Raw genomic sequence first — 24,696 nt, 5'->3', positions numbered from 1 at the left:
GAGCAAGGGGTCATTGAATGGGTGGGGTGAGCAAGGGGTCATTGAATGAGTGGGTTGAGCAAGGGGTCATGGAATGGGTGGGGGTGAGCAAGGGGTCTTTGAATGGGTGGGGTGAGCAAGGGGTCATTGAATGAGTGGGTTGAGCAAGGGGTCATTGAATGGGTGGGGGTGAGCAAGGGGTCATTGAATGGGTGGGGGGGAGCAAGGGGTCATTGAATGAGTGGGGGTGAGCAAGGGGTCATTGAATGGGTGGGGGGTGAGCAAGGGGTCATTGAATGGGTGGGGGTGAGCAAGGGGTCATTGAATAGGGGGGAAGGTGGTAACAAGGGGGGTCATCAGTGGGGGGTAGTAATCATGGGGGGGGGTTATAATGATGACCAATTGATGCATATACCAACCTACCACATAGCTTCACATACCACACCACATACCAGCAGTACCCACCACATACCACACCACATATAAGCAGTACACACCATATACCACACCACATACCAGCAGTACCCACCACATACCACACCACATAACAGCAGTACTCACTACATACCACACCACATACCAGCAGTACCCACCACATATTAGCAGTACACACCACATTCCAACTACCCACCACATACCAGCAGTACCCACCACATACCACACCACATATCAGCAGTACCCACCACATACCAGCAGTACCCACCACATACCACACCACATACCAGCAGTACACACCACATACCAGCAGTACCCACCACATACCAGCAGTACACACCACATACCAGCAGTACCCACCACATACCACACCACATACCAGTAGTACCCACCACATACCACACATACCACCAGTACCCACCACATACCAGCAGTACCCACCACATGCCAGCAGTACCCACCACATACCACACATACCACCAGTACCCACCTCATACCACACCACATACCAGCAGTACCCACCACATATCACACCACATACCAGCAGTACCCACCACATATCAGCAGTACCACACACCCACCACACCACACATAATCAATACCGCACTACCACATACCATCAGTACCACTTTGCCACACCACACTACCACACCACATCCTCAGCACCATACTACCACACCAGTACCACACTACCACATCAGTACCACACTACCACACCACCAGTACACCACTACCACACCCACCACATCACCAGTACCATACTACCACACCAGTACCACACTACCACATCAGTACCACACTACCACACCACCAGTACACCACTACCACACCCACCACATCACCAGTACCATACTACCACACCAGTACCACACTACCACACCAGTACCACACTACCGCACCAGTACCACACTACCACACAGCAGTACCACACCAGTACCACACTACCACACCAGTACCACACTACCACACCACCAGTACACCACTACCACACCCACCAGTACACCACTACCACACCCACCACATCACCAGTACCATACTACCACACCAGTACCACACTACCACACCAGTACCACACTACCACACCAGTACCACACTACCACACCACCAGTACACCACTACCACACCCACCACATCACCAGTACCATACTACCACACCAGTACCACACTACCACACCAGTACCACACTACCACACCACCAGTACACCACTACCACACCACCAGTACACCACTACCACACCCACCAGTACACCACTACCACACCCACCACATCACCAGTACCATACTACCACACCAGTACCACACTACCACACCAGTACCACACTACCACACCACCAGTACACCACTACCACACCCACCACATCACCAGTACCATACTACCACACCAGTACCACACTACCACACCAGTACCACACTACCACACAGCAGTACACCACTACCACACCCACCACATCACCAGTACCATACTACCACACCAGTACCACACTACCACACCAGTACCACACTACCACACCAGTACCACACTACCACACCACCAGTACACCACTACCACACCCACCACATCACCAGTACCATACTACCACACCAGTACCACACTACCACACCAGTACCACACTACCACAGCCCAGTACCACACACCACACCACACCAGCACCACACTACCACACCAGTACCACACTACCACACCACCAGTACACCACTACCACACCCACCACATCACCAGTACCATACTACCACACCAGTACCACACACTACCACACCACCAGTACACCACTACCACACCCACCACATCACCAGTACCATACTACCACACCAGTACCACACTACCACACCAGTACCACACTACCACAGCCCAGTACCACACACCACACCACACCAGCACCACACTACCACACAGCAGTACCACACTACCACACACCAGTACCACACTACCACACAGCAGTACCACACCAGTACCAGACCACCACACAGCAGTACCACACTACCACACCACACCAGTACCGCACTACCACACAGCAATACCACACCACCACACAGCAGTACCACCACAGCAGTACCACACCACAGCAGTACCACCGCACCAGTACCACACAGCAGTACCACACTACCACACCAGTACCACACACCACACCACACCAGTACCAGTACGTACCAGGCATTTCGAGTTGGCTGGCAGGTTGCCCTCTCTCCAGTGATGTTTCTGCACCACCTGTGGCAGGCTCTTGTCCGGGACGAAGGTGGCGCAGTCCTTACAGTTGGGCACGGTGAAGTCCTCACACTCCACGTGCACGTAGTACTCACACACTGCACGTGCACAGACACACAGGGAGGGTTAGTGCACGTGTGTACACTGACGACACACGCGCTTGGTGCACACATGGATGGATGTGTGTGTGTGTGTGTGTGTGTACATTGAAGGTCTAGGGTTGTAGTGCACACACACACACACACACACACACACACACACACACACACATATATATATATATATATATATATATATATATATATATATATATATATATATATGTATATATATATATATATATATATATATATATATATATATATATGTATATATATATATATATATATATATATATATATATATATATGTGTGTGTGTGTGTGTATGTATGTATGTGAATGATGGTGGTGGTGTGTGTGTGTGTGTGTATGTATGTATGTATGTGAATGATGGTGGTGGTGGTGTGTGTGTGTGTATGTATGTATGTGAATGATGGTGGTGGTGGTGTGTGTGTGTGTATGTATGTATGTGAATGATGGTGGTGGTGGTGTGTGTGTGTGTATGTATGTATGTGAATGATGGTGGTGGTGTGTGTGTGTATGTATGTATGTGAATGATGGTGGTGGTGGTGTGTGTGTGTGTATGTATGTATGTGAATGATGGTGGTGGTGTGTGTATGTGTGTGTGTGTGTGTGTGTGTGCGTGCGTGTGTGTGTGTGGTGTGTGTGTGTATGTGTGTGTGTGGTCTGTGTGTGTGTGTGTGTGTGTGTGTGTGGTGTGTGTGTGTAGTGTATGTGTGTGTGTGTGTATGTGTGTGTCTGTGTGTCTGTGGTGTATGTGTGTGTGTGTGTGTGGTGTGTGTGTATGTGTGTGTGTGTGGTGTGTGTGTGTGTGTAAACATAACATTTATAGTATCATCTTTTTTTTATATATACATTTGGAAATCAATACCTAACTCAGCTCATGTTAACTGTTGGTCAGTGGACCATACCCTTAAATTTAAGGGCGTATACTACATGTTGCGGTCATGCCCTTAAAATTTTAGGGTAAACTGAAGTCCCACTGAATTACCATGAAGGTGGGAGAGTCATTCCGCTTTGGGGTTTACCTCTACAGCTGACATTTCAATGCTCTTGTCTGACCAGGTTTACCTCAAGTTTGCGTTCTTTTGAGTTTACCTTATCTTCTAAACCACCTATTTAAGGTTTACGTAACCCAGAGTTTGCTTATTGTGAGTTTACCCTATCCTTGGTCATTATACTCGAGGTTTACCCTTTATGGGTATTGTGAGTTTACCTTATCCTTGGACAGATTACTCAAGGTTTACTTTGGCTGCTTTGAGTTTGCGTCTGTGGCTATTTGGCAAGAATCAGCCGCTAGAATTTTCTTCAAACTCTGGTAAACATTCTCTTAATAAGCTACATTTAAGTTAATTAAGGCACAAATCTGTAATTGCTATGTAAACCTGAATTATCTAGCATGGTGTGGATTGCCATAAGACCGCCGCCGATACCTAAAAGAAAAAAAAATGGCATAAATGTTATTTTAAGGAAAGATCTGTAAAGTGACTCATTGGCAACATTGTCTCAACGACCAATCACAAGCCTCCGGGTCGACGTGGGCGGGGCTTATTGGGCATTTTTATTTGACGGAAAAAAGAAATACAAATTAAATGAAAAATAATTTTATATATATATATATATATATATATATATATATATATATATATATATATATATATATATATATCGTTCAGACCTCAAGGGGAACATAGGTATAATCAATATAAAAGTTTTTCTGTTGAGCATCAAACTCTACGGAGTCCAACGTGAGAATTTCCTTTACATAAATACCTTTTTAGTCTGTCAGCTGAAGCTGAGGAGGAACCGTCATACACACATATTCAAACTCACGTACCATCCACGTGCAAATGATTATACACGTAGTGAGGCACGTGTAACTAGGTGGAGGTCACGTGCAAATAGGTGGAAAATGTCACGGTTGAATAGCTGAGAGTCACGTGTACACACAGCTGAAAGTCACATGTAAAAATAGCTGAAGGTCACGTGTAAGTAGGTGAAGGTCACGTGTGAGTAGCTGAAGGTCACGTGTAAGTAGGTGAAGGTCACGTGTAAGTAGTTCAAGGTTATGTGCAACTCACTGACGGTCACGTGTGAATATCTGAAGGTCACGTGTAATTAGCTGAAGGTCATGTGTAAATATGTGAAATGTCTAAGTCAGTAGCTGAAAGTCACGTGTAAACAGCTGAGATTTAACGTGTAAATAGCTGACGGGCACGTGTAACTGGCCGAGAGTCACGTGTTAATAGTTGGAGGTTGTGTAAATGCCTGAAAGCCACGTGTAAATAGCTGAAGATCACTTGTAAACGATCAGTTGTAAAAAGCAGAAAGGCATGAGTATATAATTTAAAATCACACGGAAACATGAAATTTAGGCATACATAGCTTAGGTCATATGCAAATAGCTGAGGGTCACGTAAAAATAGCTGAAGGTCACGTGTAAATAGTTGAATATCACGTTTAGATAGCTAAACATCACGTGTAAATAGCCAAAAGGTCACGTTTAACTAGCTGAGACTCACGTGTAAATAGCCGAAGCCCACGTGTAAATAGCCGAAACTCACGTGTAAATAGCCGAAACTCACGTGTAAATAGCCGAAACTCACGTGTAAATAGCCGAAACTCACGTGTAAATAGCTGAAACTCACCTTCGCATTTAACGGCCCAAGTGTCGTCCAGTTTCTTACGGCAAACATTACAGTGACGTCGGCGTAGGTGTAAGGGCTCAGACCAGCAGTGTGCTACAGGTGTCTGTAAGATACAGGAGGGGAGGATGAGGGCAGTTAGTAGCACCAATACAGGAGGGGAGTACAGCAAGTTACAAGGGTTGTAATGTCGTTCTAGCTCAGACTCTCAATGGGTTTAATGCACCTGTAAGATACAGAAATGTTAGTAGCACCGTTACAGGAAGAGGTCGTGGCGGTACAGTAAGTTACAGTGGTTACAGAAGTGTACTATCCCACATCAGCTGTGGGTTCAGTGCATGTGTTAAGTTTCAGACGCAACGAATTCGCGTGAAAGGAGGATACAGTAAAAATACAGGCGAAGTTACAGGCGTGTGTGATATATAGATATACAGCGAAGTCAAATACAGACCGAGTTACAGTGGACATGCAAGTATTACAGCTGCTAAGGCGATGTAGGGTGAGATTTTAGATTATTGTACAGGTATGATACAGTATATAGTCACAGGGATACAGGAACGTACAGTATAATTACAGGGATACAGGGAGCTGTAGCAAAGTTACAGGGACACAGGGAGGTGAAAGCGAGGTAACCTCCCCAGCGAATGAAGGTAACTTGGGTATGTGCCTCAACGGGGCTTACCCCCTGGTCAATGACGGGGCTGTTGACATGGGGGGGGGGGTGTACTCAGCCCTACGTGGGGGCTAACTTGATGGGGGGGGGTCACACGACGGGTGAACGACCCTCCCTCGGGTATGGTGGCCTGACCTTTGACCTGACCCTTTGGGGGGTCAAGGGGCCAGGCTCCTTAAACCCGAGGGTTGTTTATCAGTCGTGCTCAAGGGTTGTTTACCCGTCGTGCTCAAGGGTTGTTTACCCGTCGTGCTCAAGGGTTGTTTACCCGTCGTGCTCAAGGGTTGTTTACCTGTCGTGCTCAAGGGTTGTTTACCCGTCGTGCTCAAGGGTTGTTTACCCGTCGTGCTCAAGGGTTGTTTACCCGTCGTGCTCAAGGGTTGTTTACCCGTCGTGCTCAAGGGTTGTTTACCCGTCGTGATCAAGGGTTGTTTACCCGTCGTGCTCAAGGGTTGTTTACCCGTCGTGCTCAAGGGTTGTTTACCTGTCGTGCTCAAGGGTTGTTTACCAGTCGTGCTCAAGGGTTGTTTACCCGTCGTGCTCCAGGGTTGTTTACCCGTCGTGCTCAAGGGTTGTTTACCCGTCGTGCTTACCCTTTGACTTTGGCTGGTGTGTGTATAAGTGAGTGTTAAGTGTAGTGAAGATAACACACACACACACACACACACACACACACATATATATATATATATATATATATATATATATATATATATATATATATATATATATATATATATATATATTCTTTCTTTCATACCATTCGCCATTTCCCGCATTATACTTTGTCGCTGTCTCCCGCGTTAGCGAGGTAGCGCAAGGAAACAGACGAATGACCCAACCCACCCACATACACATGTATATACATAAACGTCCACACACGCACATACACATACCTATACATCTCAATGTATACATATATATATACACACACAGACATACACATATATACACATGTACATAATTCATACTGTTAGCCCTTATTCATTCCCGTCGCCACCTCGCCACACATGAAATAACAACCCCCTCCCTCCCCCCCGCATGTGCGCGAGGTAGCGCTAGGAAAAGACAACAAAGGCCACATTCGTTCACACTCAGTCTCTAGCTGTCATGTATAAATTAAGAGACGGGGAAACACGAGTGTAGAACCCTCTGCCCATAACACACACACACACACACACACACACACACACACACACACAGAACGCCCCCTATATCCAGGTAAGAGAACTTCTGGCCTCCTTTTTTTTGAAACCGTGAATGAGATGTCTCTAAAATAAGCCATTTGACTGTGGGGGTGGCGTCAGGTGGAAAATGGGTTGGAGGATTTTGACGAAAATGGGTTGGAGGATTTTGACGAAAATGGGTTGGAGGATTTTGACGAAAATGGGTTGGAGGATTTTGACGAAAATGGGTTGGAGGATTTTGACAAAAATGGGTTGGAGGATTTTGACGAAAATGGGTTGGAGGATTTTGACAAGACCCCCCTATATTATTCCCAGGCGTGTTTACGTAAGACATCACAATGTTCGTCTTGTATCAAGGATATCCAAGTAGATGATAAGCGTAACTGATATGATAACAAGATAAAGAGGTTTGTGAAATAGATGGCACGGTGGATTGTGTCATTAAACGAAAGGGAAGTATCAATTGATTGTTATCAACTCTGCCAAGTGAGGATTTTTCTCCCCCCTCCTCTTACGCTCTGTTCTTGACGCTACCTCGCCAACGCGGGAAATGGCGTTGAAAAAAAAGAATTTTTTTTTTTTTTTTTTTTCCAAAAGAAGGAACAGAGAAGAGGTCCAGGTGAGGATATTCCCTCAAAGGCCCAATCCTCTGTTCTTAACGCTACCTCGCTATCGCGGGAAATAGCGAATAGTATGAAAAAAAAAAGTATGAAATATATATATATATATATATATATATATATATATATATATATATATATATATATATATATATATATATATACAGGTCTCTGACAATTGAGGTCTGTCAACATTGTGGAAAAGATGATGCAGAAGGGAAAATGCTTGGATCATTGGATGATAAAGAGAGAGGCGATATGGATTGAGGTCATGTGTACCAAACCTCTTAGATTTCTACGAGAGAGTGAGCTCCCAATCTGTCAGGCCAAAGAGACGGTTTGGGGTGGCGTGTGTGTGTGTGTATCTGGAGTGCCAGAGAGCATTTGACACCGTGCCACACCTAAGGCGAGGAGAGAAGTTGAAATAGGGGTTGGGGGAGGTTTCCTTCGCTAAATGCAATATCATGCCATCGGAAAAGGACAAATGACCCGTGTCCAGAGGTGCTGCTTCAAAAAATGGACTGCGGTGACCAGCGGAGTGAACTGAATGAAGTGGTCGGTAAGGCAAGGAACCACAAGTTTGGAAATTACTGAATGAGATCAGAGAAAGTCTGAAAGACAATGGCATGTTTCCCAAATGGCGTCCTAGATTCTTCTCTTCGATGTATATCAACTGACTGTTGTATTTCTCTCTTGTGTCTCCCCTGATGCTGATGTGATTATGACACGAAAGTGCACTTGGCAACTTGTGTTTCATTTTCCCCCAGTGAACTCATAGGAATATCTTCATCACGCGCAAAATTGTGATCCTTTCCAATATATATATATATATATATATATATATATATATATATATATATATATATATATATATATATATATATATATATATGGATGATGTGGACCATATATATGGATGATGTGGATCAGTAAGGGAGCATGATCAGTACGTGAGGACATGGACCAATATGGACCGAGTATAGAACCATGTGGACCAATATGGACCGGGTGCAGCAGCATGTGGACCAATATGGACCGGATACAGAACCATGTTAACCGATATGGACCGGATATAGGAGCATGTGTACCAATATGGACTGGGTGCAGGAGCGTGTTGACCGATATGGTCCTGGTACAGGAGCATGTGGACCAATATGGACCGGGTACAGGAGCATGTGGACCAATGTGGATCGAGTACAGGAGCATGTGGATCAATATGGACCGAGTACAGGAGCATGTGGACCAATATGGACCGGGTACAGAACAATGTGGACCAATATGGGCCGGGTAGAGGCGCATGTGGAACCATATGGACCGGTTACAGGAGCATGTGGACCGAGTACAGGAGCATGTGGACCAATATGGACCGGGTACAGAACCATGTGGACCAACATAGACCAAGTACAGGGAGCATGTAGACCCATTTGGACCGAGTACAGTAGCATGTGGGCCGGGTAGAGGAACATGTGGACCGAGTAGAGGAGCATGTGGACCAACATGGACCGGGTACAGTACCGTGTGGGTACAGGGACATGGCTACTCACCTTGACGAGCGTAGGGGCGATGCTAGAGCAAGGGGACACGACAGTTTTCATACACTTGTCGTGTACGACGAAGTTGCACACTGGAAAGAGAGTGAGAGTACAAAGGTAATTATTCTCTTGTCATACACCAATGGCCTGGTCTCGAACCCCCTGAGCAATGTACAGAAAAATGTAACTTAATTACACTGACACCAAGCACAGCCCTGGTCTGTTTCAAGTCAAATCTCATTGAAGCTATTTAAAAACCCATTGAAATGACATTGGAAATTATTTTTAGATGACATTAAATGGGCGTTCAAGGAAAATATAATTTCAATAGTGTGGTTACCCTTTTTTTTAATTGTTTTTTTTCCCCCCTATAATGTTTTTGTTATTGTTTGTAAAGTTAACCAGCGTCGATTTGGACATTGACCTAATTAAGTCTCGTGTAGGTGTTTGGTAACGTGTTGGCCAAAGTGTTAAGTGGGGAAATTTAGATATTGGTGTGTATATATATATATATATATATATATATATATATATATATATATATATATATATATATATATAAAGGACCACAATTGGGTCCGGAGCTGCAATCTGGTCCAGCGTTGGTCTAGGATCTGTTGTCTAAACAGAAGATCCAAAATCAGCCATTTAACATTTAGGGAAAAAAAAATTCCCAATTTTTTTTAGATTTTTAAAAAAAATTATCTTTAAAAAATGATTATTTTTTTTCGGGGATTTAAAGACATTTGATGTTTTATTTCTTCAAGTTTACTGCAATTGAGGGTAATTAAGAATAAGATAAAGGTATTGAATTATTAGATATTTTTTTTTTATATATATATATCAGCAGTTGTAATGTTTATGAATATAAACATTTATATGTAAACTTATGTAATCCTTACATAGCAACAGAATGTTTAAGCCAGTGTTTTGATAAATATAACCACACACACACACACACACAAACACACACACACACACACACACACACACACACACACACTCACTCACATACATACACACACACACACACACACACACACACCACAGACACACACACACACACACACACACACACACACATATACATACACACACACACACACGCATACATACATACACACGCGTTCGACGCGTTCAGATGTTCATTGACGGCTGGGTTGTGAGACACAGTGAACGCCCCTGGGAGAAGGGGACACAAGGGTGAAAATGTCGTACTGTGTACGATTGTGGAGAAAGTCATCTGGGGAGGGAAGGGGGGCGGCGCCCCCCCCAGATAAATGGGGAGAACCCTCTCCCCCATACAGTGTACAGGACAAGTTAATTACGTACATACAACCCCCCACATACTCACACACACATACAAACAACCCCATATACATAGGCAGACACACACACAACCCCATATACACACACAGACATACAAACAACCCCATATAAACAGACATACAAACAACCCCCCATATACGCTTACAGACATACAGACAACCCCCATATACACACACAGACATACAAACAATCCCATATAAACAGACATACAAACAACCCCCCATATACGCTTACAGACATACAAACAACCCCCATATACTCATGCAGACATACAAACAACCTCCATATACTCATGCAGACATACAAACAACCTCCATATACTCATGCAGACATACAAACAACCTCCATATACACATAGACATACAAACCATCCCGTACACACATACAGACATACAAAAAAACCTCATGTATACATAGAGGCAGACATGCAAACAACCTCATATATATACATAGAGGCAGACATGCAAACAACCTCGTATATACATAGAGACTGACATGCAAACGACCCCTCTCCCCCCCCCCCACACCCCACATACGTAAACAATCAGCAACCCCCCCAGAACTCTAAGTGGGTTCTAACCCCAGAGATGATGGTGGGGCCTCAGGGGGGGGGGGGATACACAGGGGGTGTGGGGGGGACTAGGGTAGGGGAATAGGGGGGGGTGGGGGAAGGGACAGTGTACAGTATTTAGCGGTTATTGTGACCCCGTCCACAACACACACACACACACACACGCACACACACGCACACACACACACATACACACATACACACACACACACACACACACACACCATTTATTTAAAGGCATGTATTTAAACACACTATTTGAAGGACGTCACGCGATTAACCCCCCAACCCCCCACTCCCTCCCCCCCCCCCCCTCCCTTGCACAGGGAGGCCATTGTCGGTGTTTGGAGGGGGAGGAGGGGCGAGGAGGGAGGGGGGAGGGGGTGGGGGGGGTAGGAGGGGTTGGGGGGGGGGCATTGTCCGCCACACATATCATTATACACTAAACATATTCTTTTCCCTCCCTCACTCCCTCCCTCCCTCCCTCCCTCCCTCCCTCCTCTACCCCTCCAACCCAACCCCCCACACCCCACACCCCAACCCCTCCACCCACGCAGCGTTTTAATTACCTCACAGTTTATTTACAAATCCTGCTAAATAGGTTTAATGAGAGAGAGATACTGTGAGGGGGGGTTAAAATGGTATGTGTGCTAGTTGTGACGCTAGTAGCGTTCGCGTTGCTAGTTATGACACTGCTGGTGTCACGTTGCTAGTTGTGACACTACTAGTGGTCACGTTTCTAGTTGTGACACTAGTAGCGTTCGCGTTGCTAGTTATGACACCACTAGTGGTCACGTTGCTAGTTGTGACACTACTGGTGGTCACGTTGCTAGTTATGACACTACTAGTGGACACGTTGCTAGTTATGACACTACTAGTGGTCACGTTGCTAGTTATGACACTACTGGTGGTCACGTTGCTAGTTATGACACTACTAGTGGACACGTTGCTAGTTATGACACTACTAGTGGTCACGTTGCTAGTTATGACCCTACTAGTGATAACGTTGCTAGTTATGACACTACTGGTGGTCACGTTGCTAGTTATGACACTACTGGTGGTCACGTTGCTAGTTATGACACTGCTGGTGGTCACGTTGCTAGTTATAACACTACTAGTGGTCACGTTGCTAGTTATGACACTACTAGTGGTAACGTTGCTATTTATGACACTACTAGTCACGTTGCTAGTTATGACACTACTAGTGGTCACGTTGCTAGTTATGACACTACTAGTGATAACGTTGCTAGTTATGACACTACTAGTGATACCGTTGCTAGTTATGACACTACTAGTGATAACGTTGCTAGTTATGACACTACTGGTGTCACGTTGCTAGTTATGACACTACTAGTTGTCACGTTGCTAGTTATGACACTACTAGTGATAACGTTGCTAGTTATGACACTACTAGTGATAACGATGCTAGTTATGACACTACTGGTGGTCACGTTGCTAGTTATGACACTACTGGTGTCACGTTGCTAGTTATGACACTACTAGTGGTCACATTGCTAGTTATGACACTACTAGTGGTAACGTTGCTATTTATGACACTACTAGTCACGTTGCTAGTTATGACACTACTGGTGATAATGTTGCTAGTTATGACACTGCTGGTGATAACGTTGCTAGTTATGACACTACTGGTGGTCACGTTGCTACTTATGACACTACTAGTGATAACGTTGCTAGTTATGACACTACTAGTGATAACGTTGCTAGTCATGACACTACTAGTGATAACGTTGCTAGTTATGACACTACTGGTGGTCACATTGCTAGTTATGACACTACTGGTGGTCACGTTGCTAGTTATGACACTACTGGTGATAATGTTGCTACTTATGACACTACTAGTGATAACGTTGCTAGTTATGACACTACTGGTGGTCACGTTGCTAGTTATGACACTACTAGTGATAACGTTGCTAGTTATGACACTACTGGTGTCAACGTTGCTAGTTATGACACTACTGGTGGTCACGTTGCTAGTTATGACACTGCTAGTGATAACGTTGCTAGTTATGACACTACTGGTGTCACGTTGCTAGTTATGACACTGCTGGTGGTCACGTTGCTAGTTATGACACTACTAATGATAACGTTGCTAGTTATGACACTACTGGTGTCACGTTGCTAGTTATGACACTAGTTGTCACGTTGCTTGGTATGACACATGATACAGGAGGGCAGGTGACACAGAAATGCAGATGATACAGGAGGGCAGGTGATACAGGACAGATGATACAGGAGGGCAGGTGACACAGAAATGCAGATGATACAGGAGGGCAGGTGATACAGGACAGATGATACAGGAGGGCAGGTGACACAGAAATGCAGATGATACAGGAGGGCAGGTGATACAGGACAGATGATACAGGAGGGCAGGTGATCCAGGAGGGCAGGTGATACAGGAGGGCAGATGATACAGGAAGGCAGATGATACAGGAGGGCAGATGATACAGGAGGGCAGATGATACAGGAGGGCAGGTGATACAGGACAGATGATACAGGAGGGCAGGTGGTGCAGGAGGGCAGGTGATACAGGAGGGCAGATGATACAGGAGGGCAGGTGATACAGGAGGGCAGATGATACAGGAGGGCAGATGATACAGGAGGGCAGGTGATACAGGAGGGCAGATGATACAGGAGGGCAGGTGATCCAGGAGGGCAGGTGATACAGGAGGGCAGGTGATACAGAAGGGCAGATGATACAGGAGGGCAGGTGATACAGGAGGGCAGATGATACAGGAGGGCAGGTGATACAGGACAGATGATACAGGAGGGCAGGTGGTGCAGGAGGGCAGGTGATACAGGAGGGCAGGTGATACAGGACAGATGATACAGGAGGGCAGGTGGTGCAGGAGGGCAGGTGATACAGGAGGGCAGGTGATACAGGAGGGCAGATGATACAGGACAGATGATACAGGAGGGCAGGTGGTGCAGGAGGGCAGGTGATACAGGAGGGCAGGTGATACAGGAGGGCAGATGATACAGGAGGGCAGATGATACAGGAGGGCAGGTGGTGCAGGAGGGCAGGTGATACAGGAGGGCAGATGATACAGGAGGGCAGGTGATACAGGAGGGCAGATGATACAGGAGGGCAGGTGATACAGGACAGATGATACAGGAGGGCAGGTGATCCAGGAGGGCAGATGACACAGGACAGATGATACAGGAGGGCAGGTGGTGCAGGAGGGCAGGTGATACAGGACAGATGATACAGGAGGGCAGGTGGTGCAGGAGGGCAGGTGATACAGGAGGGCAGATGATACAGGACATGATACAGGAGGGCAGGTGATACAGGACAGATGATACAGGAGGGCAGGTGGTGCAGGAGGGCAGGTGATGCAGGAGGGCAGATGATACAGGACAGATGATACAGGAGGGCAGGTGATACAGGAGGGCAGATGATACAGGAGGGCAGGTGATACAGGAGGGCAGATGATACAGGAGGGCAGGTGATACAGGAGGGCAGGTGATACAGGAGGGCATGTGACAAAGAAATGCAGATGATACAGGAGGGCAGATGATACAGGAGGGCAGGTGATACAGGAGGGCATGTGACACAGAAATGCAGATGATACAGGAGGGCAGGTGATACAGGAGGGCAGGTGATACAGGAGGGCATGTGACACAGAAATGCAGATGATACAGGAGGGCAGATGATACAGGAGGGCAGGTGATACAGGAGGGCATGTGACACAGAAATGCAGATGATACAGGAGGGCAGATGATACAGGAGGGCAGGTGATACAGGAGGGCATGTGACACAGAAATGCAGATGATACAGGAGGGCATGTGATACAGGAGGGCAGGTGATACAGGAGGGCAGGTGATACAGGAGGGCATGTGACACAGAAATGCAGATGATACAGGAGGGCAGGTGATACAGGAGGGCAGGTGATACAGGACAGATGATACAGGAGGGCAGGTGATACAGGAGGGCATGTGACACAGAAATGCAGATGATACAGGAGGGCAGATGATACAGGAGGGCAGGTGATACAGGAGGGCATGTGACACAGAAATGCAGATGATACAGGAGGGCAGGTGATACAGGAGGGCAGGTGATACAGGAGGGCATGTGACACAGAAATGCAGATGATACAGGAGGGCAGGTGATACAGGAGGGCAGGTGATACAGGACATGATACAGAAGGGCAGGTGATACAGGAGGGCATGTGACACAGAAATGCAGATGATACAGGAGGGCAGGTGATACAGGACAGATGATACAGGAGGGCAGGTGATACAGGAGGGCATGTGACACAGAAATGCAGATGATACAGGAGGGCAGATGATGCAGGAGGGCAGATGATACAGCAGGGCAGGTGATACAGCAGGGCAGGTGATACAGGAGGGCAGGTGATACAGCAGGGCAGGTGATACAGCAGGGCAGGTGATACAGGAGGGCAGATGATACAGGAGGGCAGATGATACAGGAGGGCAGATGATACAGCAGGGCAGGTGATACAGGAGGGCAGGTGATACAGCAGGGCAGGTGATACAGCAGGGCAGGTGATACAGGACAGATGATACAGGAGGGCAGGTGATACAGGAGGGCAGGTGATACAGGAGGGCATGTGACAGAAATGCAGATGATACAGGAGGGCAGGTGATACAGGAGGGCAGGTGATACAGGACAGATGATACAGGAGGGCAGGTGATACAGGAGGGCATGTGACACAGAAATGCAGATGATACAGGAGGGCAGGTGATACAGGAGGGCAGGTGACACAGAAATGCAGATGATACAGGAGGGCAGGTGATACAGGAGGGCAGGTGACACAGAAATGCAGATGATACAGGAGGGCAGGTGATACAGGAGGGCAGGTGATACAGGAGGGCAGGTGATACAGGACAGATGAGGGCAGGTGATACAGGAGGGCATGTGACACAGAAATGCAGATGATACAGGAGGGCAGGTGATACAGGAGGGCAGGTGATACAGGACAGATGATACAGGAGGGCAGGTGATACAGGAGGGCAGGTGATACAGGAGGGCATGTGACACAGAAATGCAGATGATACAGGAGGGCAGATGATGCAGGAGGGCAGATGATACAGCAGGGCAGGTGATACAGGAGGGCAGGTGATACAGGAGGGCAGGTGATACAGGAGGGCAGGTGATACAGCAGGGCAGGTGATACAGGAGGGCAGGTGATACAGGACAGATGATACAGGAGGGCAGGTGATACAGGAGGGCAGGTGATACAGCAGGGCAGATGATACAGGACAGATGATACAGGAGGGCAGATGATACAGCAGGGCAGGTGATACAGCAGGGCAGGTGATACAGCAGGGCAGGTGATACAGGAGGGCATGTGACACAGAAATGCAGATGATACAGGAGGGCAGATGATGCAGGAGGGCAGATGATACAGCAGGGCAGGTGATACAGGAGGGCAGGTGATACAGGAGGGCAGGTGATACAGGAGGGCAGGTGATACAGGACAGATGATACAGGAGGGCAGGTGATACAGGAGGGCAGATGATACAGGACAGATGATACAGGAGGGCAGGTGATACAGGACAGATGATACAGGAGGGCAGATGATACAGGAGGGCAGGTGATACAGGAGGGCAGATGATACAGGACAGATGATACAGGAGGGCAGATGATACAGGACAGATGATACAGGAGGGCAGATGATACAGGAGGGCAGGTGATACAGGAGGGCAGGTGATACAGGAGGGCAGGTGATACAGGAGGGCATGTGACACAGAAATGCAGATGATACAGGAGGGCAGATGATGCAGGAGGGCAGATGATACAGCAGGGCAGGTGATACAGCAGGGCAGGTGATACAGGAGGGCAGATGATACAGGAGGGCAGGTGATACAGCAGGGCAGGTGATACAGGAGGGCAGATGATACAGGACAGATGATACAGGAGGGCAGGTGATACAGCAGGGCAGGTGATACAGCAGGGCAGATGATACAGGACAGATGATACAGGAGGGCAGGTGATACAGCAGGGCAGGTGATACAGGAGGGCAGGTGATACAGGGGGAGGTGGCTGGCAATGGCGAAGGGGTAGGTCAAGCGAGGAGTGGGTTTCGAACGAGTGGCCGCCCTTCCCCACTGCGCCAGCTGGCCTTAAAGACGGGTACGGCAGAGGAGACATTTCGAAGCAAGGTCCCGGAGAAGACGGTGTCGAACCTGAAACCAGCCAGCCAGCCAGCCAAGCTCTCTCCCCGGTCACACAAGGAGCTGCTGCTTCCTCTTGACGTGAGTCCGAAGCCCTAGTCGTACCCACGGGTTCGAACGAGCCAGGCATATCTCTTCCCCCTTCCCTCCCCTTCCCTTCCCTCCCCTTCCCTTCCCTTCCCTCCACTCCCCTCCCCTTCCCTCCCCTTCCTCCCCCAACCCCCTCCTACCCGAGGGAAGCCGAAGTCATACGCGTTCCGGACAGGATCCGGACGTGTTGGCTAGGGCGCCCTTCTCTCTCTCTCTCTCTCTCTCTCTCTCTCTCCCTTCTGGAGGGAGGTCTTCCTCCTGCAGAAGGAGGGGAGGAGGAAGGGAGTCCTTCTCCTTAGCACGTAGATCAACACGGGTATTCCAGTCCTGCTCGTCTGCGGTAGAGAGAGAGAGAGAGAGAGAGAGAGAGAGAGAGAGAGAGAGAGAGAGAGAGAGAGAGAGAGTGTGTGGACTCCCCCGCGCTGCCGCTAGTGGACCCGTCGGCCGATCGATGAGCGAAACAAACACAGGCGAGGCGCTGGCTGGGGCTCTCTCTCTCTCTTGTCTCTCTCTCTCTCTCTCTCTCTCTCTCTCTCTCTCTCTCTCTCTCTCTCTCTCTCTCTCTCTCTCTCTCTCACATATATATATATCTCTATCTCTCTCTATCTCACGGCAGAGAGAAGGAGAAAAAAAAAAGGAAAACGTTCATTCTACTCTTTGAAATAATGATGATAATAATCCACCACGTCTTTATATATATATATATATATATATATATATATATATATATATATATATATATATATATATATATATATATATATATATCATCTTCCAAGGGTCCATCTTTCCCATCTCTCTTCCGTGTGCCTCCTTCCCCATCCCACACTCCCTCCCTCATCCCACCACTGGCACATTTCCGCTCCCAATAATCTAACACACACACACACACACACACACACACACACACCTTCTCCAACACTCCATCTCCCTCTCCACCACAATCTCCAACACCATCGGGAAGATCTCCAACATACCCCCCCCCCCCCGCGCTTCCCCAACACGACATAGCACTCATCAACACCTTTCCCCCCCCGCCTTGTGACGCCCCCACGATGTGACGGTTATGTGACGCCTCCATGATATGACGGTTATGTGACGCCCCATGATGTGATGGTTATGTGACGCCTCCATGATGTGGCGGTCATGTGACGCCCCCTGATATGATGGTTATGAGACGCTTCCACGATGTGACGGTCATGTGACGCCTCCATGATGTGACGGTTATTTGACGCCCCATGATGTGACGGTCATGTGACGCCCCACGATGTGACGGTCATGTCATGTTACGGAGATGTGACGGTCATGACTCCTTCCGAAGACCCCAAAATTTGACCCACGAGTGACGCTCACCTGACCTGTGACGGTCATGTCACGTGACGGTCACTGCTCATGTGACGGGCATCTGTTACGCGATGGTGACCTGTCATGTGACGGATATTTGTCATGTTATGTGACGGTCAACTGTCATTTGACTCATCTGTCATGCGAACACCTGTCATGTGAATGTCACCTGTCATATGAAGAACACCTGTCATGTGAAGAACACCTGTCATGTGAGGGTCTCTTGTTATGTGGAGAACACCTGTCATGTGAGAACACTTGTCATGTGAAAAACATGTCATGTGATGAACACCTGTCATGTGAAGAACACCTGTCATGTTAGGTTCACTTTCCATACGATTACGTGTCATATGAAGAACAACTGTCATTTGAACACCTGTCATGTTAGGGTCACTTTTCATATGAACACCTGTCATATGAAGAACACCTGTCATGTTAGGGTCACTTTCCATATTAACACTTGTCATGTGAAGAACAACTGTCATGTGATGGACAAATCATATGAAGAACACCTGTCATGCGAAGAACAACTGTCATGTGAAGAACATTTGTGATGAACAACTGTCATGTGATGAACGACTGTCATGTGAAGAACACCTGTCATGCGAAGAACACCTGTCATGTGATGAACAGTAGTGATGAACAACTGTCATGTGAAGAACACCTGTCATGTGATGAACAGTAGTGATGAACAACTGTCATGTGATGAACAGTAGTGATGAACAACTGTCATGTGAAGAACACCTGTCATGTGAAGAACACCTGTCATGTGATGAACAACTGTCATGTGAAGAACACCTGTCATGTGAAGAACACCTGTCATGTGACCACCTACAGATGTGGGACAAGTTTTATGCGAATCACATTTGTCATGCGATGACCATCTGTCATGCGAAAGGCCACCTGTCATGTGTGGGTTAAGTCTATAGGTCATAACCACCGCGAGAACACCAGCTGGGGACCACACCACTCCCCCCTGCCACCAGCTGGGGACCACACCACTCCCCCCTGCCACCAGCTGGGGACCACACCACTCCCCCCTGCCACCAGCTGGGGACCACACCACTCCCCCCTGCCACCAGCTGGGGACCACACCACTCCCCCTGCCACCAGCTGGGGACCACACCACTCCCCCCTGCCACCAGCTGGGGACCACACCACCAGTACCCCTGCCACCAGCTGGGGACACCCTCACCACCAGTACCCCTGCCACCAGCTGGGGACCTTAACACTACTCCTGTCACCAGCTGGGGACCCCCCACCAGTGCCCCTGCCACCAGCTGGGTACCACACCACTCCCCCCTGCCACCAGCTGGGGACACCCTCACCACCAGTACCCCTGCCACCAGCTGGGGACCTTAACACTACTCCTGTCACCAGCTGGGTACCACACCACTCCCCCCTGCCACCAGCTGGGGACACCCTCACCACCAGTACCCCTGCCACCAGCTGGGGACCTTAACACTACTCCTGTCACCAGCTGAGTACCACACCACTCCCCCCTGCCACCAGCTGGGGACCCCCCACCAGTACCCCTGCCACCAGCTGGGTACCACACCACTCCTCCCTGCCACCAGCTGGGGACCCCCCACCAGTACCCCTGCCACCAGCTGGGTACCACACCACTCCCCCCTGCCACCAGCTGGGGACCCCCACCACCAGTACCCCTGCCACCAGCTGGGTACCACACCACTCCCCCTGCCACCAGCTGGGGACCCCCACCAGTACCCCTGCCACCAGCTGGGACCACACCACTACTCCTTCCACCAGCTGGGGACCACACCACTACCCCTGCTACCAGCTGGGGACCCCATCACTACCCTTGCCACCAGCTGGGGACCACACCACTACCCTTGCCACCAGCTGGGGACCACACCACTACCACTGCCACCAGCTGGGGGCCCCATCACTATCCCTGCCACCAGCTGGGGACCCCATCACTACCCCTGCCACCAGCTGGGGACCACACCACTACCCCTTCCACTAGACCACACCACTATCCCTGCCAAGAGACCACACCACTACCCCTTACCACCACCAGAAGAGACCACACACCACTACCCTTACCACTAGAAGACCACACCACTACCCCTCACCGCCACCAGAGGAGACCACACCACTACCCCTTACCACCACCAGAAGAGACCACACACCACTACCCTTACCACTAGAAGACCACACCACTACCCCTCACCGCCACCAGAGGAGACCACACCACTACCCCTTACCACCACCAGAAGAGACCACACACCACAACCCTTACCACCAGAAGAGACCACACCACTACCCCTTACCACAACCAGAAGAGACCACACACCACAACCCTTACCACCAGAAGACCACACCACTACCCCTCACCGCCACCAGAAGAGACCACACCACTACCCCATACCACCACCAGAAGAGACCACACCACTACCCCATACCACCACCAGAAGAGACCACACCACTACCCCTTACCACCACCAGAAGAGACCACACCACTACCCCTTACCACCACCAGAAGAGACCACACCACTACCCTTACCACCAGAAGAGACCACACCACTACCCCTCACCGCCACCAGAACAGACCACACCACTACCCCATACCACCACCAGAAGAGACCACACCACTACCCCTTACCACCACCAGAAGAGACCACACCACTACCCCTTACCACCAACAGAAGAGACTACACCACTTCCCCTTACCACCACCAGAAGAGACCACACCACTACCCTTACCACCAGAAGAGACCACACCACTACCCCTTACCACCACCAGAAGAGACCACACCACTACCCCTTACCACCAACAGAAGAGACTACACCACTTCCCCTTACCACCACCAGAAGAGACCACACCACAAACCTTACCACCAGAAGAGACCACACCACTACCCCTCACCGTCACCAGAAGAGACCACACCACTACCCCATACCACCACCAGAAGAGACTACACCACTACCCCTCACCGTCACCAGAAGAGACCACACCACTACCCCTTACCACCAGAAGAGACCACACCACTACCCCTCACCGTCACCAGAAGAGACCACACCACTACCCTTACCACCAGAAGAGACCACACCACTAACCCCCCCCCCCCCTCCGTACCAGCCGGACACTCACCCACTACCCACACGCATGTACGTACACCCACCCCAGGACAGGGGGGAGAGACCTCCCCCCCCCGCGGCGAGATAGTGGTCTCTGCCTGTGTGGTCTGATGATGGGGACGTCAGACCCGGACAGGTTCGAGCGATTACGTATGTAAGGGACGGCACAACACCACCACTCTCCTCCACCACTCTCCTCCACCACTCTCCTCCACCACTCTCCTCCACCGCTCTCCTCCACCACTCTCCACCACTCTCCTCCACCACTCTCCTCCACCACTCTCCTCCACCACTTTCCTCCACCACTCTCCTCCACCACTCTCCTCCACCACTCTCCTCCACCACTTTCCTCCACCACTCTCCTCCACCACTCTCCTCCACCACTTTCCTCCACCACTCTTCTCCACCACTCTCCTCCACCACTCTCCTCCACCACTCTCCTCCACCACTCTTCTCCACCACTCTTCTCCACCACTCTCCTCCACCACTCTTCTCCACCACTCTCCACCACTCTCCTCCACCACTCTCCTCCACCACTCTCCTCCACCACTCTCCTCCACCACTCTTCTCCACCACTCTTCTCCACCACTCTCCTCCACCACTTTCCTCCACCACTCTCCTCCACCACTCTCCTCCACCACACCTGACAGCCCATGACGATACATACACCCCCCCTTCCCCAACACTCCTCCTCCCCTCCCCCCTCCCCTCACCTGCTGGGGAGAGAATACCCACCTGCTAAGGGGAGGGGAGGGGAGGGGGAGGCTCAGTCCTCTGTTCTTAACGCTATCTCGCTAACGTGGGAAATGGCGATATATATATATATATATATATATATATATATATATATATATATATATAATCATATAGGCATGATGACTCTCCCCCCTCCTCTCCCCATCTCTCCCCTCCCCTCTCCCCTTCTCCCCTCGCCTCTCCCCTCCCCTCTCCCCTCCCCTCTCCCCTCCCTACCTCACGGCTCAAACTTGTGCAGCAAATTAATTTGGACATGACTGACGTGACAATGGGGAGACATTGGTGGTGATAATGAGGTGGTGGAGGGGGTGTTGGGGAGGCTGTGGTGGGATGGTGGTGTTGGAGAGGCTGTGGTGGAGGGTGGTGGAGAGGCTGTGTTACTGGTGGTGGTGTTGGGGAGGCTGTGGTGGAGGGTGGGGTGGTGGAGAGGCTGTGGTACTGGTGGTGGTGTTGGGGAGGCTGTGGTGTTGGAGAGGCTGTGGTGGGGGGTGGTGTTGGAGAGGCTGTGGTGGAGGGTGGTGGAGAGGCTGTGGTGGGGGGTGGTGTTGGAGAGGCTGTGGTGGAGGGTGGTGGAGAGGCTGTGTTACTTGTGGTGGTGTTGGGGAGGCTGTGGTGGAGGGTGGTGGAGAGGCTGTGGTACTGGTGGTGGTGTTGGGGAGGCTGTGGTGTTGGAGAGGCTGTGGTGGGGGGTGGTGTTGGAGAGGCTGTGGTGGAGGGTGGTGGAGAGGCTGTGTTACTTGTGGTGGTGTTGGGGAGGCTGTGGTGGAGGGTGGTGGAGAGGCTGTGGTACTGGTGGTGGTGTTGGGGAGGCTGTGGTGTTGGAGAGGCTGTGGTGGGGGGTGGTGTTGGAGAGGCTGTGGTGGGGGGTGGGTGGTGGAGAGGCTGTGGTACTTGTGGTGGTGTTGGGGAGGCTGTGGTGGAGGGTGGTGGAGAGTCTGTGGTACTGGTGGTGGTGTTGGGGAGGCTGTGGTGTTGGAGAGGCTGTGGTGGGGGGTGGTGTTGGAGAGGCTGTGGTGGGGGTGGTGGAGAGGCTGTGTTACTTGTGGTGGTGTTAGGGAGGCTGTGGTGGAGGGTGGTGGAGAGGCTCTGGTACTGGTAGGGGTGTTGGAGAGGTCCTGGTGGTTGTAGTGTTGGTGGTGGTGTTGGGGAAGCCCTGGTGGTGGAGGTGTTGGTGTTGGAGAGGCCCTGGTGCTTGCAGTGTTGGGGTTTTGGAAGCCGTGGGTGGTGGTGCTGGTGTTGGAGATGGTGGTGGTGGAGACAATTATTTGAACGGTATCAAATCTCCAACACTGTAAACTACATTTACATACACACCAATATGTAAACTGTCTCAACTCCTTAACACTGTAAACCAGATTTACAGACCCACTGAGTGTATACTAAAGTCAACACTGTAAACCAGATTTACAGGCCCACTGAGTGTATACTAAAGTCAACACTGTAAACCAAATTTACAGACACACTGTGTGTATACTAAAGTCAACACTCTGTAAACCAGACTTATGGACCCACTGTGTGTATACTAAAGTCAACACTGTAAACCAGACTTACAGACCCACTGTGTGTATACTAAAGTCAACACTCTGTAAACCAGACTTATGGACCGACTGTGTGTATACTAAAGCCAGCACTGTAAACCAGATTTACAGACCCACTGAGTGTATACTAAAGTCAACACTGTAAACCAGATTTACAGACCCACTGTGTGTATACTAAAGTCAACACTGTAAACCAGATTTACAGACCCACTGTGCGTATACCAAAGTCAATAGTGTAAACCAGAATGAACAACATCAAAGGCATTGTGTTATGAACAATGTATACTCTGTTATACAAAACATATCTATTCTGTTATCATTCATCTCTGTTCAATGTTGAACACAGTCCTCTGTTCACACTCATGTTCACTGCCTACAGTGTGTGTGTGGGGGGGGGTGAGTGTGTTCATACTGA

General features: G+C 49.3%; 1 protein-coding gene across 7 annotated transcripts in view; it reads right to left on the bottom strand.

Annotated features, from left to right (window-relative positions):
• Positions 1-24,696, bottom strand: part of LOC139761371 (diacylglycerol kinase theta) — a 131,989-nt gene that overhangs the window by 43,716 nt on the left and 63,577 nt on the right. For all 7 annotated transcript variants that reach the window (XM_071685477.1, XM_071685478.1, XM_071685481.1 and 4 more), the window contains exons 2-4: positions 9,408-9,487; positions 5,387-5,489; positions 2,564-2,715 (exon numbers count right to left, since the gene is read on the bottom strand). In XM_071685477.1, coding sequence (XP_071541578.1) covers positions 2,564-2,715; positions 5,387-5,489; positions 9,408-9,487 — 335 coding nt within the window. The remainder of the gene's footprint in view (positions 1-2,563; positions 2,716-5,386; positions 5,490-9,407; positions 9,488-24,696) is intronic.

Source organism: Panulirus ornatus, chromosome 40 (genome assembly GCF_036320965.1).
Source record: "Panulirus ornatus isolate Po-2019 chromosome 40, ASM3632096v1, whole genome shotgun sequence".
NCBI classification, from domain to species: Eukaryota; Metazoa; Arthropoda; class Malacostraca; order Decapoda; family Palinuridae; genus Panulirus; species Panulirus ornatus.
The sequence above is the reverse complement of the archived record's forward strand: the minus strand, read 5'-3'. Positions and strand labels throughout refer to the sequence as shown.